This window comes from Anser brachyrhynchus, assembly GCF_964034855.1.
Source record: "Anser brachyrhynchus genome assembly, chromosome: Z".
Classification (NCBI taxonomy): Eukaryota; Metazoa; Chordata; class Aves; order Anseriformes; family Anatidae; genus Anser; species Anser brachyrhynchus.
Genome location: NC_137697.1, coordinates 61,110,773 through 61,136,414, shown reverse-complemented (window position 1 = coordinate 61,136,414; position 25,642 = coordinate 61,110,773). Strand labels below are relative to the sequence as shown.

The following is a 25,642-nucleotide window of genomic DNA, read 5'->3' as shown; positions in this document are numbered from 1 at the left end:
TATATATGTGACTACTTCATGTATAGATTTGTATAAGTTTGTGTATATATGTTTATATATAGATTTGTATATCTTGGCTGAGCAGTATCTGTGAGCATCTCTCGCTACTTCACATATTACATATCTTGAATTTTGCTGCCTGTTCTGCAGTAGCAAAGAAGCATTTTCTAAAAGAGTTTAAATATTTGAGAAATTCTTAAACTCTATCCACTAACTTCAGCTGCTGTAATCTGATGTTACAGTTTAGCTTTCAGCTACTGCCCATCATATTCTTTGCTATGAACCATATTGGCAACGACCATTTGTAATGACAGCTTTCTTACAGCAGGAGTGCTACAATAATCATCTTGGTATCAATACAGTGAATCAACTGTAGTATTATTGTTCCTGTAACTCTGTTCCTCATATTTCTTGTTCTGCTAATGTCTAGAGATAGCAGATGTTAGCTGGTCTTCTCATATAAACCTGAATGACAGTAGCTTGTGGGTGGAAGGAACAATTTTATGTATTTAAGGAAATTCAAAGTTCTAACTGTGATATATTTTACGTAGAAAGAGGGGAATATTAAAGTAACCTTTAGACAAAACTTGGTGTACTTTTTAGAAGAAAGTTTTATACACCAGCACAGGATTTAAGGCTGTACACACAAAAATGATTTCCAGAAATATACTAAGCTACAAGGTCTTGATAAATGAAAGTCTTGCACCTAAGTCCCTCACTATCCATAAAAATTGTGAACTGCATCCTTAACATCAAGATATTATCTAAGCATTACATCATTTATATATATTATACATTTGTATTATGTATACTTGTATATATGTATGTTATATGTAAATATATATTCTAAATAAACCAAAACTTAAATTTTGGAAGAACAGATAAACTTGTCATACCAGACAGCATATATGGGTTAATTTTAAAAACAGCAAAAACACCACAACCAATTTATCATAGCTTTAAATAACAACAAGGATTTTGTAACTTGATTCATCTTTCAAAAAAAAGAATTATTGACAGATTTTTTAATTTAGTCAGATATTGTCTAGGTCTCAGATATTAAATACAGATAAGAGAAAACAACTCCAGAGAATTTAAATCAGATTATGATATACAAAGTATTACAGCATATGGTGTCTTGAAAGAGGGAACTGTTATGACCTGAACGTTTGCATCTTGCCTTCACTGTCAAGATTCCCCTTGAAGATTTAAAAATAAATAATTCTCTTAAACAGTGTGAACTTTCAGAGAAACAGTGTGAACTTTTAGAAAGCTGTCCCTTCCAACACTGCTGAAGAACTCCAGCAATATTTTTAACTTTCTTCGTTATAAATAAAGAATAAAAGGATTTCAGTATTAGCATATCAGAAGATAGGGCACACATAAACACATGAAAGTCTCCTTAAATCAGTGAATACTCCCTTCCCAAAGCTGCTTCTAAATCTTTGTGGTAGAAGACAGGCTATTACTTTGTTAGTGGGCAAAATTTGTAACACCAGCTGTAATACATGATTAGATTTGACTCTTGAGTGATGTCTGAAGGCATTGCTCGGTGATATTAAAGGATGGAAGATTTATCTTTCTCTGTCTCTTTCTGTATAATTGGTAGTTGCATAACATACCAGTATCAACTTTAAATTTTTACTCTTCCTGTAAAAGAAAGAAAACATATACTGTTCTGATAAATGTAGTATGCCCCATGACCTGTACCATATGGCTATTTTCACAGGCTACTATTGCTATGGTGTAGAATTATCAAACTCCAGACACACGACATAAGACCTGCTTACAGTACTCAGTGAGCACTTTCATGGATTTCTATTCATAAAGCAGATGGAATTTGGACAATATTACTTTGAAATTATTATAAACTACTTTCTCTCTGCTGACTCAAGCAGACTGAAAATCCATTTGATCAATGTAACACTACAAATATGCCACAAAATGCATGTGAACATGCACATAATTGAATTTTGGTGTTTTCTAGACCTCCTACTGATAATAGCCAATAACAAACTCTGTAGGATTTCTTCATTTAAAAGGATTATTCTAATTGTGAATTGGGCTTTTGAGTCATATAAAACAAGATTTTGCAAGATTCTTTCTTTTTTTAAGTTTTCCAAACATTACAGAAAACACTAACTGCTGTTGCCAGTACAATCACTCCTCAATTAAAGAAGCATTTATTGCCTCTGAACTGATGAATGTAATAATGAACAAGGTTTAGTTACATTAGATCTAAATGATATGCTGCAGGGAGTGGCAAATGTTAATAAATTATTTGCTGAAAAAAACCACTGTAGCCAACTCAGAGCTAACAAAAATTTTGGGATAAACTTACTCGGTACATCTGGAAAAGAAAAATGAAGCATTAGAAACTGGAACTCAGAAACCAAAGAGGAAGATATTGTATCATTTACTCAAAGACCAGTGGCTGGGCTTAGTTCAATTTCATTCTTCACCACAGGTACCAGAACAACTATTCCTCATGAGAGTATTCTAAACTCATGTTAAAGTATATGCCAAGATGGATTTTTTTCTTTTTGAAATTGTTCCATGAATGTGTTTATTGGGATGGAGAGACAGAGAGAGTGAGGAAGACTCTAGAACCCATTGCTTAAGGAATACAACAGAGAGAATAGCAAAACCTGTCTAGAGGGAAACCTGCAGAAAATATCTAAATTTTGATAAAATCAGAAAATAAGAATTTATCATTCGGTAGTGATAATGTTACAAGAGTAAGCTACCACAGATCACTCAAATCAGGGACATCAGGTGGAGCATGCATTTTATTAGTCAATAACAGAATCATCCAAAACACCATACATGACAGCAACTGTGGATTTTCAGCCATTAAGCTAGCCTTTGTGAAAGCAATATGGCAAAATAAAGATTATTCAGCAACTTATTTGAATATACCGTTGGTAGTTTATTGATAAAATTTCAATAAATTGAAAGACTAAGAAAGGTATAGAAAGCAAAAATTCGCTTTTCTTGATGCCCTTTTAAATGCTGTTCTACAATACAAAAGATGTGTTTTAAATAGCAAGTGGAAAAAATGTGTAAATGACCACTATTTTAAAATAAAAAATAGGTCATTTTGAACTTTTTTTTGTCTTCAGGTTTCCAGGTTTGCCACCAGGTCACAGAAATCAATTACTCTCACAGCATTTTTTAAGGGTATGCATGCAAAGTAAATTTGCTTATTCTTCTCACTGTACTTGCATAGTCCATGGAGGCTTGTTTATTATTTTAATGACTGTATAATCATTCAAAAAGCAGTGTAGAAATTGGCTTTTGGACTTTTTCACTGGTTTCTCATATCAACGATATCATAGTGAACTCATTATTTCTAAAACAAATACCTTCTGGAGAAAGTAAAAAAATCCCTATCGGTAAAATCACTAGAACAAGACTAACCTTCTGCCCCTCCCCAAACAAGTCCTCCCTCCAGACTCTAATCCTACTTAGTGAGCTTTAACAAGAGACTTCAAATTAAGTTGTACAAAAAAGACCTGCCTAAATGGATTAATCACTTACATGAGCTGAAGCCAAACTTTTTATTTGTAAAGCTTACACACAGGGGTTCTTATGCACTGCAGATTTCAGCTGCACCAACTTCAGCCTAGATTTTCATGTTCCCAGTTGAGCTATGCTCAGCAATGCATTTTTGCCAGTTTTGAACTTGTACCAGCCCTGCAACTGGCTTATTTGATCCTCACATAAATTAAAGCATCTGGATAGCCTGCCACCAATAAGTGCAGAGAACAATGCAGTAGCTGAGGACTGTCCTGTCCTTGTTTCCTTTTCCCCAGGAGCTTCTGTATCAAGATGAGGCATACAATCAGAATCCAGTAGAATTCTTCCCCCATCCACTAAGCACCCTTCTCTCCACAAAGTTACAGAGAAGTCCTAAGTATGCTGAGCTATCAAATTTCTATCTGCTTTCCAAAACTATTGCAATGCAAGATAGTCATGCAGACTCAGGCCTTTGACCTCTAAATAAATGAATGAGGAACCAGAGGAAGAGGTAACATAATATTCCTTTGGAAAACAATGCTTTTGCATTGATTAAATGTCACTAATGCAGCACATAGGCCATGAAGGTGAAAAACAGAAATCAAATTTATTTCTCTGGATTGGTCACAAATTTGTGCAAGAACTTTGGGCAAGCCACTTAGGACCTCAGTAAGTTCAGTTCTTAAATGCTGAGCAGCCTGAAAAGACCTTCTCATAGCAGTCCTTCTCTCTAAAATTATCCTAAACGTGGTTATGCATTATTGGACAGCAAGAAAGGAGAGGATATGCAGTCATTTCACAGGATTTCTTATTCATATAGTCATCTGAAAATTGCTCTTGAAATATGTGCCATTTTGATTGGAACAAACTGAATATAGTTGTTCATTCTCCAGGCATGACTGCCATGAAGGAAAGAATTACAATCAGGTATTACTCAAGCTATTATTACAGGTTGCAGGGATTTTGTACCTTCGTAGGCAGAGAGCCAGACAAGATCACTATATGCATTCATTTCTTCAGAAAATAACTGTTATTTGTACAGTGCCTGTCATCTTCACCTTATATAACCATAACTGCCATTCAGTTATGAATATTCACTTTTAATGACAATTTTCAGGAAAACTCATATGTATATTTACTTACTGTAAGCCAATCATTCCTTTCTAAAACTAATAAAATGCCAACAGCCTACAAGTCTCAGAATATTGTGACTGCACAATTCCTTGCCACTGTTGTCAAAGGTTTTGGGAGTTTCCAAGGATAAACTAAGGGCAGCAGAAGCAATGGGGAGTCCAAGCAATTCACTTAGCTCCCTTCCTATTTTATTTCCTTCAAAAGAAACATGTACAGAGCTGTGTCTGCAGTAACTCAGTGCTGCTGCACCAGCCTTATGCTGATGACCTTGCAAATGGATTCCTATAAGATTTTATCAATAGTATAAGAGACTTTTCTATTTATTCTCTCATGCAGTATCAAAATGAAGGCACACATATGAACACACATACACAGAGAAGTCAAACAGTGATAAAAAAGACACACCGATGTCTTACTTCTTTAACCGATGATAACTTCTTTATTAGCAGGCTTAAAATCTTTGCTAATACTAAAAAAGCAAGAAGAAAAATCAAATCAGAAATTAAAATATTCTTCATACAGTTATTATAGATTAAAATATAGAGGTTAATAAAATTGCTGGAGTGCTAACTGAAAACTTCAATGTATCTGAAAGACGAAAGGAAAAAAAAAAAGAAAAAAAAAAAGACTGCTTATACATTTGGCTTCACAGCTTATTGTATCCATGATAGGATGAAATATTATTACAGAAAAGAAAGGTAGACTAAGTTTGAACCAAGAACAAACAGATATAAATTTAGGAGATTTGAAAAAAGACAGTAAGAAAAATCAGGAAATCACTGACAATCACCACACAGAGCCTTTACTCAGTCTACTCTTCAAAGGCCAAGACTAATTTGGAAAATACAAAGCATATCACGGAAGGTGCCTATTTATGCAGTAATACAGTCCATGAGTCTTGAATATTTTAGCATATTCTTCCACTCACTACAGAAAGCCTACCTTCTTAGAAAATTACATGAGAAAAAATAATAAATAGGAATGAATAATAAATAGGAATGAAGACAACAAAAAATCCTTTTACAAATATATCAACGCGAAACGGAGGACTAAGGAGAATCTCCATCCTTTACTGGATGCGAGGGGAAACCTAGTTATTAAGGATGAGGAAAAGGCTGAGGTGCTTAATGCCGCCTTTGCCTCAGTCTTTAGCGGCAATACCGGTTGTTCTCTGGATACCCAGTGCCCTGAGCTGGTGGAAGGGGGTGGGGAGCAGGATGTGGCCCTCGCTATCCATGAGGAAATGGTTGGCGACCTGCTACGGAGCTTGGATGTGCGCAAGTCGATGGGGCCGGATGGGATGCACCCGAGAGTACTGAAAGAACTGGCGGAGGAGCTGGCCGAGCCGCTTTCCATCATTTATCGGCAGTCCTGGCTATCGGGGGAGGTCCCAGTTGACTGGCGGCTAGCCAATGTGACGCCCATCTATAAGAAGGGCCGCAGGGCAGACCCGGGGAACTATAGGCCTGTCAGTTTGACCTCAGTGCCAGGAAAGCTCATGGAGCAGATTATCTTGAGGGTCATCACGCGGCACTTGCAGGGCAAGCAGGCGATCAGGCCCAGTCAGCATGGGTTTATGAAAGGCAGGTCCTGCTTGACGAACCTGATCTCCTTCTATGACCAAGTGACGCGCTTGGTGGATGAGGGAAAGGCTGTGGATGTGGTTTACCTTGACCTCAGTAAGGCTTTTGACACCGTTCCCCACAACATTCTCCTCAAGAAACTGGCTGCTCGGGGCTTGGACTGGTGTACGCTTCGTTGGGTTAGAAACTGGCTGGATAGCCGGGCCCAGAGAGTTGTGGTGAATGGAGTCAAATCTGGTTGGAGGCCGGCTACTAGTGGAGTCCCCCAGGGCTCGGTACTGGGGCCAGTCCTCTTTAATATCTTTATCGATGATCTGGATGAGGGCATCCAGTGCACCCTCAGTAAGTTTGCAGATGACACCAAGCTAAGTGCGTGTGTCGATCTCCTCGAGGGCAGGAAGGCTCTGCAGGAGGATCTGGATAGGCTGGAGCGATGGGCTGAGGCCAACTGTATGAAGTTCAACAAGGCCAAGTGCCGGGTCCTGCACCTGGGGCGCAACAACCCCAAGCAGAGCTACAGGCTGGGAGATGAGTGGTTGGAAAGCTGCCTGGCCGAGAAGGACCTGGGAGTCCTGGTTGATAGTCGGCTGAATATGAGCCAGCAGTGTGCTCAGGTGGCCAAGAAGGCCAACAGCATCCTGGCCTGTATAAGAAGCAGTGTGGCCAGCAGGTCTAGGGAAGTGATTGTGCCCCTGTACTCGGCTCTGGTGAGGCCGCACCTCGAGTACTGTGTTCAGTTTTGGGCCCCTCGCTACAGGAAGGACATGGACGTGCTCGAGCGAGTCCAGAGAAGGGCGACCAAGCTGGTGAGGGGTCTGGAGAACAAGTCTTACGAGGAGCGGCTGAGGGAGCTGGGCTTGTTCAGCCTGGAGAAGAGGAGGCTCAGGGGCGACCTTATCGCTCTCTACAGTTACCTTAAAGGAGGCTGTAGAGAGGTGGGGGTTGGTCTGTTCTCCTACGTGCCTGGTGACAGGACGAGGGGGAATGGGCGAAAGTTGCGACGGGAGTTTTAGGTTGGATGTTAGGAAGTACTTCTTTACCGAAAGGGTTATTAAGCATTGGAACGGGCTGCCCAGGGAGGTGGTGGAGTCACCATCCCTGGAGGTCTTTAAAAGACGTTTAGATGTAGAGCTTAGCGATATGGTTTAGTGGAGTACTTAGTGTTAGGTCGGAGGTTGGACTCGATGATCTTGAGGTCTCTTCCAACCTAGAAATCTGTGATACTGTGATACTGTGTAATCCTTATTTGTCCAAACCGTTCATGTCTGTTTACTAATTTCTCTTTATTATTCTAACAGGAAGTCAGATGACCAAGGTGCTAGAATCTACCACAGATGTGTTCCCCAAAGACATTACATTAAGTTTAAGAACAAACAAAGAAAACAAACAGAGAGTTATGACTTGCACCATAAACACTGATCAGTTAGGAATTGCATAGGCCTTTCACAGACATAGACAGCGGCATCAAGTGCACCCTCAGCAAGTCTGCAGACGACACCAAGCTGAGTGGTGCAGTCGATACACTAGAAGGAAGGGATGCCATCCAAAGGGACCTGGACAACCTAAACAAGTGTGAACTGCATGAGGTTCAACGAGTCCTAGTGCAAGCTGCTGCACCTGGGTCGGGGCAATCCCAGGCATAAGCAGTCTGTAAGAAGAACTCACTGAGAGCAGTCCTGCAGAGAAGGACTTGGGGGTTCTGGTGAACAAAAAGCTCAACATGAGCCAGCAGAGTGTGCGTGCAGCCCAGAAAGCCAACCGCATCCTGGGCTGCATCACAAGAGGTGTGACCAGCAGATGGAGGGAGGGGATTGTCCCCCTCTTTTGTCATCATGGAACTGGATGGTCTTTAAAGTCCCTTGCAACCCAAGCTGTTCTTTGATTCTATGATTCTTTTCATCAGTTACCAATGTTCTGTGTAAAAACAGAAAAGTAAACACACAAAACTTGCATATACTGTGGGTTTTGTTATTATTATCAAAAGGAAAACAACAACAACAAAAAACTTAATCGGTGTGCCTGCCTGTTTGCACTTTTTTTACTTCTTATTTAGATTTTTTTACTTCTTATTTAGATTCTCCTATTCTAAGACAGAAGTTGGAAGACTTTTTATAGCCTGTGGTAACGGGACAGACATCAGGATATTTTAAATCAGCAGAAAGCCCCTTCTTTTTCTCTGCAATTCTAAAGTTTAAATTTCTTTCATCTTTATAAGCCTTCCCTTCCTTCTTTACTTAGACTACAAATCATTACAAAATATACTCTTAAATTCAGATATGGACTCTACAGGTTCTGTAAACATTAGAAACTGAAGAGTGAAGTAATGTTTATACAAGCATTTCTTCCTCTTAGAAATAATTTTTAAATATCAGGTTTGTGCAGCTGGTAAACTGTTACATATCAAAAATCACATCTGATTGGAAAAATCTATTAAAGAGAACCCAGAATGTCCAGTGACTATTTTCTATGGGAAAGAAGCAGCTAAACATAGCAAACAGTGAGAATTACATAGAGAACAGAGCCCAAAACTAAGAAAACAATATCTACTGCCTACCTCATGGGTCACTTAGGAATGTTCAGAATCCATGCCCCATTGGTTATGTATGCCAATCCAATTTTCTCTTTGTGATGTTAAAAAAAAAAAAAAAAGTTACTCTTTTCACAAATTGGAAATTACTTAAAGATTACTTTTAAAACCGCTCTATAACTTTTGGATTTTGCTGGTAATACTAAAAGTCAATTAAAATTTTAGTGAGATTGTTAATGTGTGATTGTACTTGTGCTAGATTGTCAAAACCAACCAACTGCCAAATAAATGCATAATGAAAAGGCTTAATTATCTCACAAATTAGAAGTACACAGTGCAACAGATTAAGAAGTACAAGATGTTTACTACTGGAAATTTCATATATAAATTGCCACAAGGAATTCTTCTTTTCTCTCAGTGAAAACAAACCAATAGTGAAACATAAAGTCAGCAACATAAATTTCCTGGAAGCTAAAAAATAAGGAGTATCTGTGTCTGTAGCATAAATATTATGGCAGTGATTCCCTTATCAGCACTTCCATGCCAAAAACGCATCTCTTCAAACTGAATACAGCAACTGGAATGTAACCACTGATGTTTCTTTGAAAACAGAGAAAAGAAGATGTATTTGAAGTTAAAAGTAATACATTCTAAGCCTTCAGAATCCAGGAAATTATGTTCAGTTTTTACTGGTTTCACAACAAACATTCAGCAATTGCTTTGGCATTGGAAATACACCAGATTTTTTCCATCATTTTGTGGCTTGAAAGCTCTGTAAGTTTAATCTTTGCCAGAGGATCACATGTTACATAAACTCAGGCTATATCACATAATACACACTTCTGCAACGAAACAGAGTGGTTTTAAATGACACCATTTTTGCTGGTTGTACAACCTTATAAAGTAAGAATTAATTTTTTATCTATATTTTTCATCTCCTTTTCTAAAAGCCTCAAAACACAGTTCTGTTAACACTGGAGAAGTTACATATTCATCAGTCAGAATTTCCACTACAGGCTATTCCTCTCAAAGCTACATCATAAAAATATATTTATGGATGAACATCAGCTTCAGATTGCTTTCTGAGATGATCGTAAACTATTTTTAAGCCAGTACCATATAAAATAGTTTTAAAACATGAAGTCTCCCCTTTTTATGTTCCTGTAAGTTGTATTTAAAAAAAAAAAACACATTCTGCAGAGAGGTTATCCAAAACATAGTTTTAATCTTTTTCTCATTTTAATTAGAGAAATGGCACATACAAATGAGTATCCACTGTATGGATTCATATGTGTTTGCAAATAGAATTTACTTCTCTCGAGTTGCTACAGTCTCTTATACGCATTTTTAAATTGACCAGGAATGTCCTTTACTATTCTGTAACAGGTAGACAAGTAAAGACACATAAAAGCAGTGTCTGAAATATGTATGATAACTTGAAACACAGAAGGCATCTAATACAGCAACTTTTACTCATGTTCTATGTTACCCCAGAGAAATGTTATAGAACGTGCTTTAGTTTTGTAAGTACATATGCTTACAAGACAACATACACTCCAGCAGCTGCTTCTTTGAAGCCAGAAGAACCAGGATAGAAAATGTGTCAATTCCAAGGAACTGCTGAGAATAACTAATTGCTCAAGGAAGACTTACAGTGCATTGTAGACTTCTGTTTGCATGTTGTTGATTTTCTTTGGGAAAAAAAAAAGATTTTTTTTTTCTAATGTAAATTCATTTTACATTAAGGATGAGAAAACAATCCCTTTAAGGAGCATAGGTAAAGTGCTGCAATCCTTTTCACATTCTGGTAAAAACAAGTGCTAATTAGCAGACTGGAAGAAATTCAGAGAATTTCTAAACTTACAAATTTGTTTTTGTATGTCAGTTATCTTTCTTGACATATCAAAACTATCAGAAATACCAATGCTGAAATGGGATTCTTGTAAACTCACCACCTAACAATATTGTGTAGATATGCAATTCCAAAGCTGTAACAAAGTAAGACATCACTAAAAAAATATACAGTCCCAGCAGAAAAATTTATGTCGGCTTCTGGTCTCTGGACTTTGATAAATTCCTTTGACTCAGTTCCTCCTAAGGACAAATCCTGGATGAATTCTGCTCATCTCCAGAGGCTTAACTCCTAAATCCATTTTAAAGGGAAAAGAAAAGAGAGAGAGGACAAGTGCTTGATTAATTAGATGTCCCTTGGAATAGACTATAAGTTCTCAATTCCCCAGCTGCTTTTGTACATGAATTTGATGAAGAATGACACTGACTCAAACACTACCTTTTAAATTGGCACTGGAAGCACTCAAGAAACACCTCATGACAACTGGAGTAAATCACATCCACTTACTATTTCAGACTTAGGTAGACACTAAATACCAACTACACTCCTCCCATTTTTGAGCTTTTCTTCAAGTCTATGATACCCATGCCAAGATTCACCCTACCTAACTAAACTTCAGCTGAGGACTTTAGGTTAAGAATCCACTCACGCTCAAATTCTATTACTCTCAGCAGCAAGATCTTAGCTGAGCTTAGCTGCTCTCTGGAAGTATCCCTCTGCATCTCCCTGAAGGGAATGGAAGAGACAACTAATGCTGATTTGACTCCTGACTAAATATCCTCTTTAAATGCCCAGTGTGGGATATGATGGTCTTTCACCTTTGGCCTTTTTTTATACAGAAAATTTATGTTTACAAAATTAAAATTCTGGAATAAAATAATTTCTTAATTCTAAGAGTACAATAAGTCACGATGCTTTGTTTTATATATTCCCATAATTAACTAACATTATCCTGTGCATGTTAAATTCTCTTCTGTTTTAGTTTTCTAATCCACTCATATTCACATCTCTCCATTAGTGCTAATAAAGCCATGTTATGCCATTACTTATCCATTTCCATTTTCCACTCATTCTCTTCAGCTTTTTCTTTACAACACAGTTGGCAGACAACACCACTAAACCTATCAGTCACTCCAGCTATTGTCCTTTCCCTCTTCCTTTCTCCTTCCATCTCCAAGCTCCACTATCTACTTCCAAACTTCCTTCCAGGGTCTCAATATTAGGACTTACCCTATTTAGTTTTCACCCTAGGTGCTGGTTACACTCTAAGCAAGAGTCAGACCCACTTTTCCATTCTCAGCTTTCTCAACATGTTGTTTCTGTGGCAAGACAAAGAGTCAATGTTAAGACTGTTAATGTTGCTACTGTATTCTCATGCAGCTTCTGCTCATCAGATCTCTTTAGTGTGCATCTGCAACTGACTTTTCGAGTGATCCTCCTGCAAGAGATTGAAGGGAGCTCAGTTCTCTGCCCTTTTCTCAACCTGAATCTTATTTTCTTATCATTATTTCTCTGTGAGTTTGGTGGACCCCTTGTAATTGGTATTATATGAGTAATTCAATGATATTAATTCACATCTTTTTTTCATATCTATTAATTCACATCTTTCAAAAAAGACCAGTTAAACAATGCAACTGATCTTATTTCAAAAATCTTAGCAAGATGTATACATTGCAAATTAGGTTAATAATTTGATTATAGTATTGAAATGTGAATTCTCATATACATAAGAAAAAGACTGAAAAACATACTAAAAAACTTCCATGGTAACATCTAAAAATGTTTCATGACTTGAGTTATTTTGACTTTTTAGGGCAGAATACAAAAGTAGACAATGGCTCTTGTTATTGCAGACTTATTTTTCATATTCTGTTGTTAACTTCTAAAACTTTTGGGGTCTTCATACATATTTAACAGTTACCACCCTGTTATGTACGCACCAGCGTACATTAACATTCTTCAGTGAAATTCAATGTATTTCAATTCTAAGTGATCACATCCCCGCATTTTTAAAGGAACAGAATTGACTTTGAGGCTGCTTCTTCCCAAGAATCCAATAAACAACCAGCCACACTCTGATAATTTAAATTTCAAAAATATTTCTGAATATAAATAATACTTTAATTTATATGAAAAACAAAGCCTACAAGGATGATCTTGTGCTGAACTCAGATCTGGGACATTAAGTTTAAATGTTTAATGCGTATTGTTTTTTTCCTGCAATCCATCATAAATTACTTAATAATTTATGTTTGTGACATTTTCCTTTCATAAGCGGCAGTTTCAGTAGTTCATACCTGGATATTCCAGTTGCTTGTTGTGTGATATTAAGGTTTTCTCATACTCCACATACATAAAGAGCTGAGAAAAAAAAATAAAAAGAATCCTAATCTCAGATAGACCCTTAGACCCTTTAAGTTTTACTACAACTTAATTTCCAATGAACAAAAGGGAGCAAGTCCAGAACAGATGCTTTGGTATCAGTAACAAGAAACTCCTCTAGAAAACAAACAAACAAACAAACAAAAAAAAACACCACCACCCCAACAAAAAAAGACACAGGTCATGCGCTACATACAATGCAGGAAGCTACAAACACCTTCTGGCTTTGCGGTCCTCAGTGTCTTGCTAACTTCATTGACTCTTTCATTCTGTGAAACTTTTTTGACTTGGTTCACAAACAATGAACAGAAAATTTATTGAAACAACTAAAATTTATTTTTTCAACATAAAATACACTTAATATATGTTTCATCACATCTGTACTGTGCATATGACTAAAAGTGTCTCTAATAATCACAAAATTCAGTAAGTGTTCCAAAACTATGATCTGAAAGCATGACCTCTGTGATCATAGCCAGTTGTAGCTGTAAGGTGATCACACCACATAAGCCTGAGCCGTGCTCAGATAAAGGGAGGGAAATGGATCCAACCACAAACCCCCTTTGCCTTAAATAGCTTACTGCTTCTGTTCCCCTGTGCTGTTCCGCAACATACCGTGTCCTGCAAACACATGCTACCCCACCACGTGCACATAAATGCAGCTGTTCTCAAAGCAGAGAAGATGGTTCAGAGAAATGTGTTCAAACACCGACAAAGCTTGCCAACATTTCTGAGTGAAATCCTGAGATGAAAGGAAGTTGAGAACAAAGCATCAAGGCGTGGAAGCGTTATATGGGACAATGCCTCAAAGCATCCTGACTGTGACAAGCTGACAAGAAAATCTCAACTTCGAATAAATTGAAGTCAAAAAATAGTATGAGAAAGAGCCAACAAACCAGCTGTGAGGCACAACGATTCCAAACTCTGGAAGGACTCTGAAGTTTAAAAGATGAAAGCAAAAGCAAGCAAAATACATATTTTCATCAGCGACTGAGTGAATAATGAGAAAACAAAACTGTTGGATGAAGAAAGGCCAGAAGCATGTCATCAGGGTCTGCAAGAAACTTCCAAAGCAACTTATTTCAGTGTCCAGAGGAAATGGAAAGGAAAATAGAGGTAATGATCCAGTAGGTTGCAGAGTCAGGGAACAATTCTAATTCATCTGAGGCCAGGCCGACAGTGGTTACAGCCAGAGAACTGTAGCTGGCTCCATGGTGCCCTTTTGTCTTTCTCTTTGATAAGGTGCACAAAGGAAAATAAGAATGGCATACGCAGAATTTTGTATGAAAAATAATGACAAAGGGAAGTACCCCTTCGTTTTCCTTGGCAGATCTTTCCAAACTTGAGTTTCTGATTCTAATTTTACATTCTGCACACAAATCTAATCTAGATATGAGATTATGTTCTTTGATTTTTAAAAACATATTGACTGTACAGAGCGCATTTCATCCCAAACTGTTTATACACAGACGTGATCAAATGCATCTACTTCTCATGTGGAACGCTATGGCTGCTTGCCATCACTGGTACTGAATAGCAAAGAATACCATACATAGCTGACTGTCTTTGCATTGGCTGGACTTAACTGCTCAAGTCAGATTTTTTTTTTTTTCCAAAAATACAGCCTACCTGAAGTTAGCAACAAAGCATAATGGGTAAAAGCAGTCAGATTTAACCTGAAATTCAGCTGTTGGCAGAACAAGATACCTCTGCCACACTATGAGTGGATGCATTCAAAGTACTTTGGGTTGACTTTTTTTTTTTGGTTTACTTTACCTTATTGATCTGAATGAAGCACAGACTGCTACCAAATAACCAGCACCGCTTTTTGAAGCACCCCAAGTGGAACTTGGCTTTGAAGGACTACCGTGGCCTGACCCTGCTTGCAGTTAAGACTTGGTAAAAATTAGAGCCAAAGGTGATTTGGCTGCAGTTTGCTCACAGGAGACGGCTGACACCAGTCAGAAATATAACAGAATCTCAATGCTAGAACCTGCAAGCAAAATGCCTTACAGACAGCGGACAACAGCCTGATTTCGTGTATTCAGACTTCAAAGCGACACAATTCCAGGCACAACAGTGCCATCCAGGGGCCAGCTAATTGCTGGTGAACACCCCAAGGACTCCTTGAAACTGGCTTTATTTACGCAAACAAAAGGGTTCGCAGCCCCGGTATTTAAAACAATTCCTCCAGATGCCTTCAGGTACGATCTGTTACTTCGAACTCTGCGCCAGACAAGCGGAGGAACAACAGGTACTTTTTACAGACGCGAGGAGCCTTGCTTAAGCCTACTGACTAAACAATAATTATGGGTTACGAACAAAAAAAAAAGGGAAGGGCGGGGGGAGGAGGGGGCCGGTACGAGCGGTACTTGGGGGGAGGGGCGGAGCGGGGAGTGCCGCCGGAAGCCGCCGCGGCTGGGGCGGTGCGGGAGGACCGGGACCATAGAGACGCGGCCTAGAGCGGGCCTGCAGCCACCGAGCTCCCAGCCCGGAGCGGCCCACTCCGCGGCGCGGCGCGACGCATGCGCGCGGTTTCGCTTGGCGGCGGCGTGCGCGGGGCCCGGCGCCATGGGCCCGGTGCTGAACCTCAACAACGAGGTGAGGCGGGGCGGGGGGGGTTAACGGTTACAGGGCGCTGCGGGTAACCAGCCTGACCCGTCCCGACTGCGCCCTGCTGCGCTTTTATTGCTGCAGCACCTAAACAACAGCCGGTGATTCCTCTGACCGTGTGCTCTATCGGCTTCTGCAGGTGCCAGTGCCCGGATGATTCACAGAACGTTAAACCTGCGATTTTTTGGGTTCAATAGAACCCCAACTGCAGGTTATCTGACTGTTCCCGAATTTGTTTAAAATAAGTCTTATGTTCTAGGCATCCAGTAATTCAGAGAGGGTGATCTGCAAGATTTAGTGAGAAATAACCTGTTCATCAGGAAAAATGTAGTTCAGTATTGCATAAAATGCAGCTATCTGACTTATTATAAGCTTTTGGTTCTTGTTACCAACAAGCATATGTTCGAAGGTAACTTACTTCTCGTTGAAGTATGCCAATGAATCTCCAACGAAAGGGGAGATTGTTTCATTCATTCTTTCATATTCATGTTTCATTCAGAGAGTTTGCTCGTAGACTGTGAAGTGCCGCTTGAACTTCCTTCCATCAGTCACTAAACAGATACCCATGTAACAAGGAATGGAAAAATCAGCACTACATGAATGAAGAACGGTCAAACAGTTCTTCAGAGAAAGACAGAATATTATGAGTTTGTGTACAAAAGACTGGCAGATTTCAGTAAGGACACCAGTGATGGTTGTATTTCTGATAGCTCAAGTATCACCCAATCCTAAGAGGAAACTCAAAGTTAGCTCTTTGAGAGATTCCTGGAGGTGGGAACTTTCGTCAGAGTTGTCAATAGACAAAAAGATAGTCACCCTGTGAAGTAGGTCCATTTGAGGCATAACACAGTGTAGAGACTGAAATCCTGGCTGCTATCTGATTAGGAAGGACAGCAGGCCAAGCTGATGAAGAATAAACTGCATCTTTTTGATAGAGACCTAAAGTGTATAGATTAAACATTTTTTCCATTTCTATAACTATTCCTTTTCTTAAAGCATCGTGCTTTTCTTAAAGCATGCCTGACTACTCTTTCTGAGAAGAAATTAGGAGACATTTCTTCTCAGAAAGAGCAGTCAGGCATTGGAACGGGTTGCCCAGGGAGGTGGTGGAGTCACCGTCCCTGGGGGTGTTCAAGGAAAGGTTGGATGTGGTGCTTAGGGACATGGTTTAGGGGGTGACATTGGTGGTAGGGGAATGGTTGGACAAGATGATCTTGGAGGTCTTTTCCAACCTCAGTGACTCTATGATGTGTTAATTAACATGAATCATAAAACCTGGCACAAATGTTTTCTTCCCCTAGATATCCTCTGTGTATTTCTTGAAGTTACTGGGATGCTTCTGAGAGAATTTGTCTTGCTGTTAAGAAATATTTGTCTTTCTCTGATCAAGGTAGCATGGTAGAGTTTGAGCATGAGTGAAGAAATGATTTTAGAAGGCCTAGTGTTTTCAACTATTGGATTTTTTGGCATATTCTTCCAATCTGCTAAGTGACAGACTTACTGAAATTAAAAAGCAGCTTTGTGCTGTGTGGCTTTGGCATTCTGCAGTAAACAAATACTAGGGATCATATAAATTTCTTCCCATATTAGGCCATATCAAATAGACATGCTAATTATTGCAGAAAGATCTTTAAGTAGCAAACAGGTGATAACTTTATTTGTTTGTCCTGGCTGGATATACAGCAGTTCTCTCTAAGGCCTGGTAAACTTGGTTGGATTATGTTTACACGTTCCAGGTTTTAATTTTCACTAAGGCAGACTGCTGCTTTTAATTAATAAACTATATGATGGAATCATATAGTTTTTGATAGAGTTCAGTGTTTTGTTAACTGATTTACAGGAAGATGAAATAGTTTAAGAACATTTCTCAGTAACATAAATCGATACTATTTGTAATATTAATTGACTTTTAATTACTTCCTGTTGTGTGTTCAATACATAACCTAAACATGGTAACTTAAAGAAATGAATAGTTATTCATCTCCAGAAACTTAGTTATGCATTGTCTACAGCATTCCTATAAACTATATTGGCATAGGTGAGAGCTGTATACCACCTGCTTTGTGTTAATAAGATATATTTATTTAGTTTATTTCTGGATGAGAGAGATAAATAACTTAATGTCTGAGTAGGTTCAGTGTAATTCAGTGGCAGGGATCACGTACTACTGTTCTGGTGGAAACAAAAAAACTGCACTGTTAATGAAAAGTTCAAACTTCAGGTGCCAATGTTGTCGTGAAGTGTGCAAGTATTTTGTCACGATTGGAAAGCAGACATTTAACTGGGTGATTATTCCACCTCTTATCAACAGAGAAACATGAAAGTTAAAATTTTATTAATATAATGGAAATCTTACTCTCCAAGGAAATTAGACGAGTAAAAGGCTGATATGTCTCCTTTCTTTCTGACAGCTAGAGTTCATTTGCTAATTTCAGAAAATTTTTAAAGGTGTAGAGATCTCAAGTATTTTAAAAGCTATAATTTGGGCATAAAATAGTATCCCCATGAAGCAGCAAGCTCCTAGTTGTTCTGATCTAACAGGGAATGAAAATGGAGGGGAGAAAAAAAAGTGATGCTGTTTGGTCACTGTATGAACAGATTGCCAGTTTTTGTAGAGTGATGAGGATTCTGGGTGAAAATGAGCGGGAACTGTGGTTATTGTGATGAGGTGAAATAAGACAAGGTTATGAAAAATCAGTTCATTTAGCTATCCACAGAATAATGCATTTAGACATTCTGCTTGTCCTTTGTTTTATTTTTTTCACATACAGTTGTGATATCAGTGTAACAGCTCCAGAAACTGTCACAGTGTTTCCAGGGCAACAAATAGATACTCTGCCAAAAGTGTATAAATGCTCTTTTTTTCCTGATTGCATGTATACCTAGATAATTACAGAAAACGGCAAGATCTGACCACAAGGAGCAAGACCTTTTTTTTTGAGAAGCTATCAGCTTGCTGCTGTCAGATAACATGGTACAGTTTCAGTGCTATTTTGTGACTGTAAAGTTAGGAGTTAGGATTTATTTTTTTTATTATTTTTTTTTTTCAATTCAGACATTCAGTCATTCGATTTCTGTGTGTCTACTGCATTGTAATTTCTGTGCCTAAGGTAGAGTAAGTGGCAGGGAGAAGTAACAGCTGCAGAAAGAGAAAAGAGAAGATCAGAGTTTTTGAGAAGGAAGAGGAAAATACAGTATTTCTTAGCAGTTGTGACTTTTTTTTTTGCACAAAGTAAAATATAACTTGCATTTTTTGTCTGTAGTAAGCCATAGTTGTATTCTTATCCCATGCTTAATTTTAAAGGCATACAGGCTGAAGGAATCTTTAAAAAAATACTTCTGTGCTTTATATGTTTCCTATTTTCTAAAGCTTTTAAAAGAAATTGATGTATCTTGTCACAAAATATCTTGCAATATTAAAAACACCATATAAACTAAACTTTTCTGGAATCATTTGCTAGATGGCAGCACATAATCATCAACTGCCATGGACAAGAGCAAGTTTAAAGGGAAAGACCACGTGCTTAGTGTGAAATATTTTTTTTGTTGATCAGCAATATACAACAGCATGGAACAGAAGCTTGTGAATGGAAACCAAGTCAGATTTGCCTTTTTTTTTTTTTCCAGAACTCATGCTTCTTAAATAGTGTTATGTTTTTCTGTCTTGCAGAGACATGCCCTTTTGTCTCTTCTTGGAATTCAGTTGGTTACAACTACCTCAAGGAATTAAGCCGCAGAAATCCCATGAAGCCAATGCAAATGATCTACGTATGAATACCTCTAAAAATGCGTAGTTCTAATATGTACCTAAATGGTGCTATAAGGGCCAAAGTTGACTGTTAGTGAGGCATTGTGTTTTGGAAAGCAAATTTAAGTCTTTGCAGAGCTGAGAGTTGTTTCTCTGGGACATATGAATTGAATTTGCCAAGTTTGGTCACGGAAACTTTGGTATTGGTTAAATTTTTCTCTTAAATTTGTATTTAATAATTAGTTATGTGCTCTAAAGTAATTTCTGTCATTAATAATATTGTGGACTTCTTAATGATTCAGTATAAAGTTGAGCTGTATTTATAAAGCTGTGTTTTGTAGATGATATTTATCATTCTCAGTGCAAAGTTTTCATTTTTTTTGCTGAAAGGTGAAGTCAAGATAAAAGTCTGTCTTCGGAGTAATATATACGCACACAAATTTTTCAGTCTCCTAACCGAAGTGCAGATTAAAGGAATTCTGCGTAAGGAAATTGGTAATCAGGCTTCATTTGGTGGGTTCCATTCAGCAGTTTTCTGGGTCACAAACTCTTGTGCTGTGATGTTCAGCATGGCAGTTCTCAGGCCCTTTTACGTTTTCAGTTTAGGGCTGTCATCCTGACTTGGCTGCAATGTGGACGAATGACGTGGTCAGAAAGCAATCTGGACATGTGGTTAAGTGTTTAAACTGGTGTACAGCAGAGTCAAAGATAGCTAGTGTGAACGATGAGGAAAAAAAATCACACACAAAGCCATGGGAAGGAGCTTTAACTTGTGGAGAATGACTGGCATGTGGTCTGAAACTGTAGTTTGTTATATCTTTAATTCTGTGAAACTTGCATCTTTTATCACAGCACAACAAGAAGGAAATGTAAATTTGTAGATGTTTATATAAGGTCCCGGTTTGCCTCGTGTAGCCTAGGCTAATTTTGCATTTGTCCATCACAGCTTAGGTAACAAACATCAATAGAAAATCAGTTACCAAGCTTGCACTTCGGCATACCTTCACTCATACATCGTTGTGCATCAGCCTGTAACCATAAGGCCGAATATATTCTTTTAACTTTCAATGATGAAACTTTCTGTGTAATAGTGGAAACAAGAAGTTGTATTCTCACCAGGATATCAGGTGAAATAATTAAGGAAGAACAGGGAGGGGGAAGTTTGAGAGGCACACGCATTCCTCCTGAAGCTGAATTGACTTGCACAGTTCAGAAATGCATTATCGTTTTGGTAGGTGTATTAAATGCAAAATACTACTATAGCATCCTAGCTAGCCCTTAGCACATTGTGTATTTCTGTTGCTGATCTAGTAGGTCCAGCATGCTTTTATAAATGTTATTTTAAAACTCAAATTAAATTAATTTGAAGTTCTGTGTTCATTGAATAGTCACCATTTTTGCAGAGAGACATTCCAGATAAAATGTACTTCAGGACTGCTCCCTGGTATTTATTTGCTTAAGTGTTTCCTTATTTCCAGTCTTCCGTATTTTGACTGCCACATCACTCAGATGTGATACACCTCTGTGAGTTTTCATTGGTATTTGATGACAATTTACACAAGTAATTCAGTATCTTACTGGTTAGTTTTTTCCCCCATGTTTCAGACTGCAGAAACTGGGACATCTTTTAGCATTGAAGGGTCTTCATTTTCAGAAGTGCTTTGCTGTTCAGTGTAGCATTGTGGTCACATATGACGCGCCCCAGCCGTGCCTTTCTCAGGCTGTGATTTCATGGGCCTCACTGCTTCAGGTGCTGGGGTTTCTCACTCTTCTTGCTTCACACCCACTGCAGCCACAAGATCCTGCCTCCCTTTTCTCTGAGCAGAATAAACTTTTCACTGAGGTGGTTTTCTGCTTCTGCATAGACAGAAGATCTGGGGAGAGCATTCAGCCAGCAAACCTAAATAGCCAGGGTGATTGTATGGTGTGCAGTTCTGTTGTCTGTTCCTTTTGTGAAAATCAACTAGTGATCAAGGTTATAGGGACAGGAAAACTAAAGGGTTCAAAGAGAAGGCCAAAGGAGTCCTTAGATCTTGGTAATCTTGCAGAATGAGTTCGTTGGAGAGTAGTTACAAACCCTCACAAAAGAAGAAGCATGTCATTTCACTATTACACTTTCAAAAGTTTGTCTTTGGAAAATGTGAACAAGAGTATCTGAAGGGGAAAAAAATATCTTGTCTCTTACTTGCAAAAGAGCTCTTAAAACAAGTTGCAGCCCTGTAATAAGTAAAGTGAAATGTAATTTTCAGGAGTTCTATTCCCCACAGCCTTCTTTCAAGCTTTTTTTTTTTTTTTTTTTTTTTAAATCTCTTTTCACTTTTGAGCACAAACTGGTTGGGAGCATTAAGTTTTTTTAGTGTGTTATATCCAAATAGCTAGTGTTACCTAAAGAATGTTATGATGTTTTTAAGTGCATTCCTGGACCTTCTTTACCAGTGATAAAAAAGAATCCTAGACTGAAATGTTCAAAATAACAATGACTGAGTGCTGTTAGGCATTATGGTATTTAAAGCAGTCCAAAATACTGGGCAACCAGCCCAATGCGGTTATCCAGGCTTCTCTTTGAAATATAGTAGCTGCTCCCAAAGATCCATTTTGTGTGCTAACCTCTGGGCTGTGGTGAATCTAGGAGCTCCTTTAATATTCCTGTACGCTGACTTTTTAGTTGTCTAAAGGGGGAGTGGGGTATGAGGTGAGGTGCCTGACCAGTTATCTGGTATTGGACTGAGCTACGAGATGTCTGATGGCTCGTATTTCAAAAATACCAACGCTCTCTTTCAAGGCATGTGTCTGCCTGCTGAGGAAAATGCTGCATTTTAGTGTTGTGGCTTTGTTAGAAAAGGTTGTAGTAGTTGAGAAAAAGCTGGCTCATAGGATCCCTCAGTCTGAGATGAGTTGAATCCTGCGATCTCAATCACCAGCAGAGAGCACTAATCACAAGTTTTAACAAATAACAGTAATAGGCTACTGTCGAGGAAAGAAGGTAGACTTGACGTGGTGAGGGGAGCCTTGTCATATAGTTAACCAGTGGGAGAATTTCCTTAGGAAAAGTTCTTGGCTATGCTCCAAAGGCTGCTTATCCACCGATTAACATAAAATACATGAGCTCCCTCAAAGGAAATACTGGAACTCAGAACTATTTACCCTGAAGAAATTCCTCTTGCAGGTCTACAGATGACTTCTCTTTTAATATTTTGTCTTTGGCTTGTGATTCTTGTTTGTTCCAGCACCATATTACAGTAGCATGTTGGCCAAGACACTCTCTTTAAGCAGAAGCAGTTATCTTAGACTCCCTCTACTTGAACTCATTTTGTAATCTTAACCTTTTCAATTCTGGCAAGTGCTACAAAATCCAGACTCTTCGCTGATGGTGGACACCCATCCTGGTACCCTGAGCTATCTGCTGTATCTGATATCTCTTAGGCAACTTAGGTCAACTTTAGGTTCATCTGTGACCACTTCAGAATTAGTCTTGATATCAACTGTTTGCACTTAGATACTTATGAAAAAAGTACAGGTGTCTGGGAATCTTCTGTGGTAGAAATTGAAGCTGTGGGCTGAATTCTGGCATTGCCAAGATCTGTGCATGGTCTTAAATACTTCATTGGAGCTGATCACACAGTCTCTTACATGTCACTGAAATCAGACTAAACTTCATTGGAAAGGTATAAGAAAATACAAGAGTTTTTTAAAAAAAAAAAGGGGGGAAAGGGGTTAAAAATCTACAAAATCTACACAATTCAAAACCAGATAGCTAATCTATTCCATCTTTTTTTTTTTTCTCAATATATTGGCAAATTGCTACTTTTTGCTGTAAATTACAAGTCTCTGCAAAGTTAGAAAGCTAACAGTACTATCTCTTTAAACTCTGGAATACTTGGCAGCAGTCATATTTTAGCTCTGTGGAAATGCATGTAAAAATTCTTGCATTACTTGTGTTACTAATAAATAATTCTAAGCACAACAGTTTCTTGCAGGAGAAAAAACTGTGCTACATTGGGCTTGAATTCTGTTTAAAACAGTTCAAGTGTTAAATTACTGACATTCTTTTAGAGACCATGTAAATGTCCTAAGGAAAAGGTCTTTTGAAAGCTTGTGAAATTTCCAAACTTATACTCTGTGAGATAGAATTCTGAGGAATTGTGGCTTTTTTTTTTTCTAGGAACTGTTCCAGCAGCTGTTTCTAAAGTTTCTAGAGTTGCCACATCATCAGTTATACTAGTATTAACAGCAAATTCTGATCAGTAATTCACACAGATTTTCTTTCATCAGATTACTGAATCAATTAAACATGGCAAACTATGCCTATTTTTTTTTTCCTTCTGCTGGCAGTATTGTATACAGCCCTTATCAAACTACTGTACTTCGGGACATAAATGAAAACTTTTCCTTAACTCAAGTGGTTTATATAAAGTGTGTGTGGTAGGCCACGTAGGCTAGCAAGATGCTCTCATAAAACAAAACATCTGTGGTTCCTTGGTGTGGTAGTGTACAATAATGAAAAAAACATGCAAACACAGTCATGGGAAACTTTGTAACTTGTTTTTTAATGGAACTGTGAGATACTTGCAGTACACACTGTAGGCTTTTATTGGATGTAATTTATAGGTATATATGCATGCTTAAAATATATATATTTCTTATAGAAATCCTTTTGATTGTAGTAAACGTGCTGAATTGCTTACTGCGGTCATAGCAGACATCTTTCTACAACCTTTGCATTACTGGGTATGAAGCTTGCTGCCAAATGAAAAAGAAGAAAGGGTGAAATGATTGAAAAGGGGAATATTATGGTGTTGTATTTTTTCCTAATAGATTTTCAGGGTAGGGGAGTGTCCTAGAAGAAGAATAGTAATCAATTGTGAATTTATCTTGAATTGCTAATGATAAATTACCAATGATAAATTTCTTTTAGTTTATCTTATGCTATGGAGGTTGGTAGTGGAGAGCAATTAAGGGAAAAGTTTTTCTGTTAGGGTTTTGACACAGAAGTGATCAGTTACTAAATTCAGTGACTGATTGCCCTTTAAGTCATCTCAGGGAAAGGGATTTTAAAGTCTTGTACTGATTTTATATGAAAAGTTACAAGTACGTTATTTCTGATGCAAAGATGGGTTACAATGATGAATTCATGTTGCATTTAGTACTAAATGAAATGTGTGTGCATATAGTCAAAATTTACTTGGAATGTAAATCAATTATCATGTTTTTAGAATGAAAATGTTCTGTTCATCTTCATTCTGTAATGAGTAAACAGGCCAAAATTGAGTCCAGCAAAGTATTTCTGTAAGTCTCTTAGAGAACTTCTATTGAAATCATTAGCAAGCTTAATACTGTCCAGAGGTAAGTTAGGGGCTCTAATTCACTAATTAGAGTGTAAAATCTATCTGATTGGATATATTCAATTGTGTTGGAAGCTGGTTTATCATATGTTAGTATACTCGTTTAAATGTTTTTTTATGCAAACACTGGATATGAAGTGTCTCTCAGCAGTTGAATTGGACAACTGTCAGCTTAAGATATGCTTGTCTAGCAGCTTGGTAAGATAAGAAGTCTTTAAAATTAATACACTATGGAAGAATGCAATCTCAAACATGTATCATCCTTTTTTGCAGCAGGAGTGAGGAGTACCCCAGTAGGAGCAGGAGCTCAGAGTTATGTTAGGGACTTCATGTTTCCCATTCTTAGGATAATTGTGTGTTAAAGTGAGGTGAGCAGTGAATCTGGAATGGCTCTTTGTTTGGAAGCTATTTAAGGAAAAGAGTGCCATCTTCTGATTTGGCTTACTCTTTTTCCAAATACCTAAAATGACAATAAGCCAGTTGCAAATAAAGGCCTTCAAACATGTTTTCAAAATGGCTATAAAATTATGTTTGTCTTCATTATTTTTCTTTTCTTCTTGGTCTGCGGTTCAGGAGTTTGTAGGTCATTTCCCTAAATTCTGACCTTGATACTTTCAATGGAAAATGCAAACTAGCCAGCAATGCAAAATGGGCCAATGGAAAACAAAACATCTTCCAGCAGGTATAACTCTTAAAGTTTTTCAAACTAAACATATTGAAATTAAATTTATTTTGTCTTGAATTCAAGTTCAAAGAAAGCCCACCCCTTTCAAAAAATTATTTGAGCAGGACAGAGAAACAAGATTTTATATAAGCAGTACCTACAGTGTATCATTGGCATAGAGCTGCCAGTAAGTGCTGGGTGTGAATATCTGAATCCTTAAGCACCTAAGGGAACATTTTCCATTAAATTTTTACCCATTACAAGGCACTGAGTAGATG

The 25,642-nt window shown here is 38.0% G+C and overlaps 1 protein-coding gene across 5 annotated transcripts in view; it reads left to right on the top strand.

Annotated features, from left to right (window-relative positions):
- The first annotated feature begins 15,176 nt into the window (after positions 1–15,176).
- SRFBP1 (serum response factor binding protein 1) overlaps positions 15,177–25,642 on the top strand; it is a 77,502-nt gene continuing 67,036 nt past the window's right edge. Inside the window, exons 1-2 of one of the 5 annotated variants that reach the window (XM_080573701.1) lie at positions 15,488–15,598; positions 19,281–19,378. In XM_080573701.1, coding sequence (XP_080429827.1) covers positions 15,523–15,598; positions 19,281–19,378 — 174 coding nt within the window. In that variant the 5' untranslated portion in view covers positions 15,488–15,522. Of the gene's footprint in view, positions 15,252–15,443; positions 15,599–19,280; positions 19,379–25,642 lie in introns of those variants that run through there. The other 4 variants (XM_080573702.1, XM_080573706.1, XM_080573703.1 and 1 more) reach the window with 4 other exon arrangements.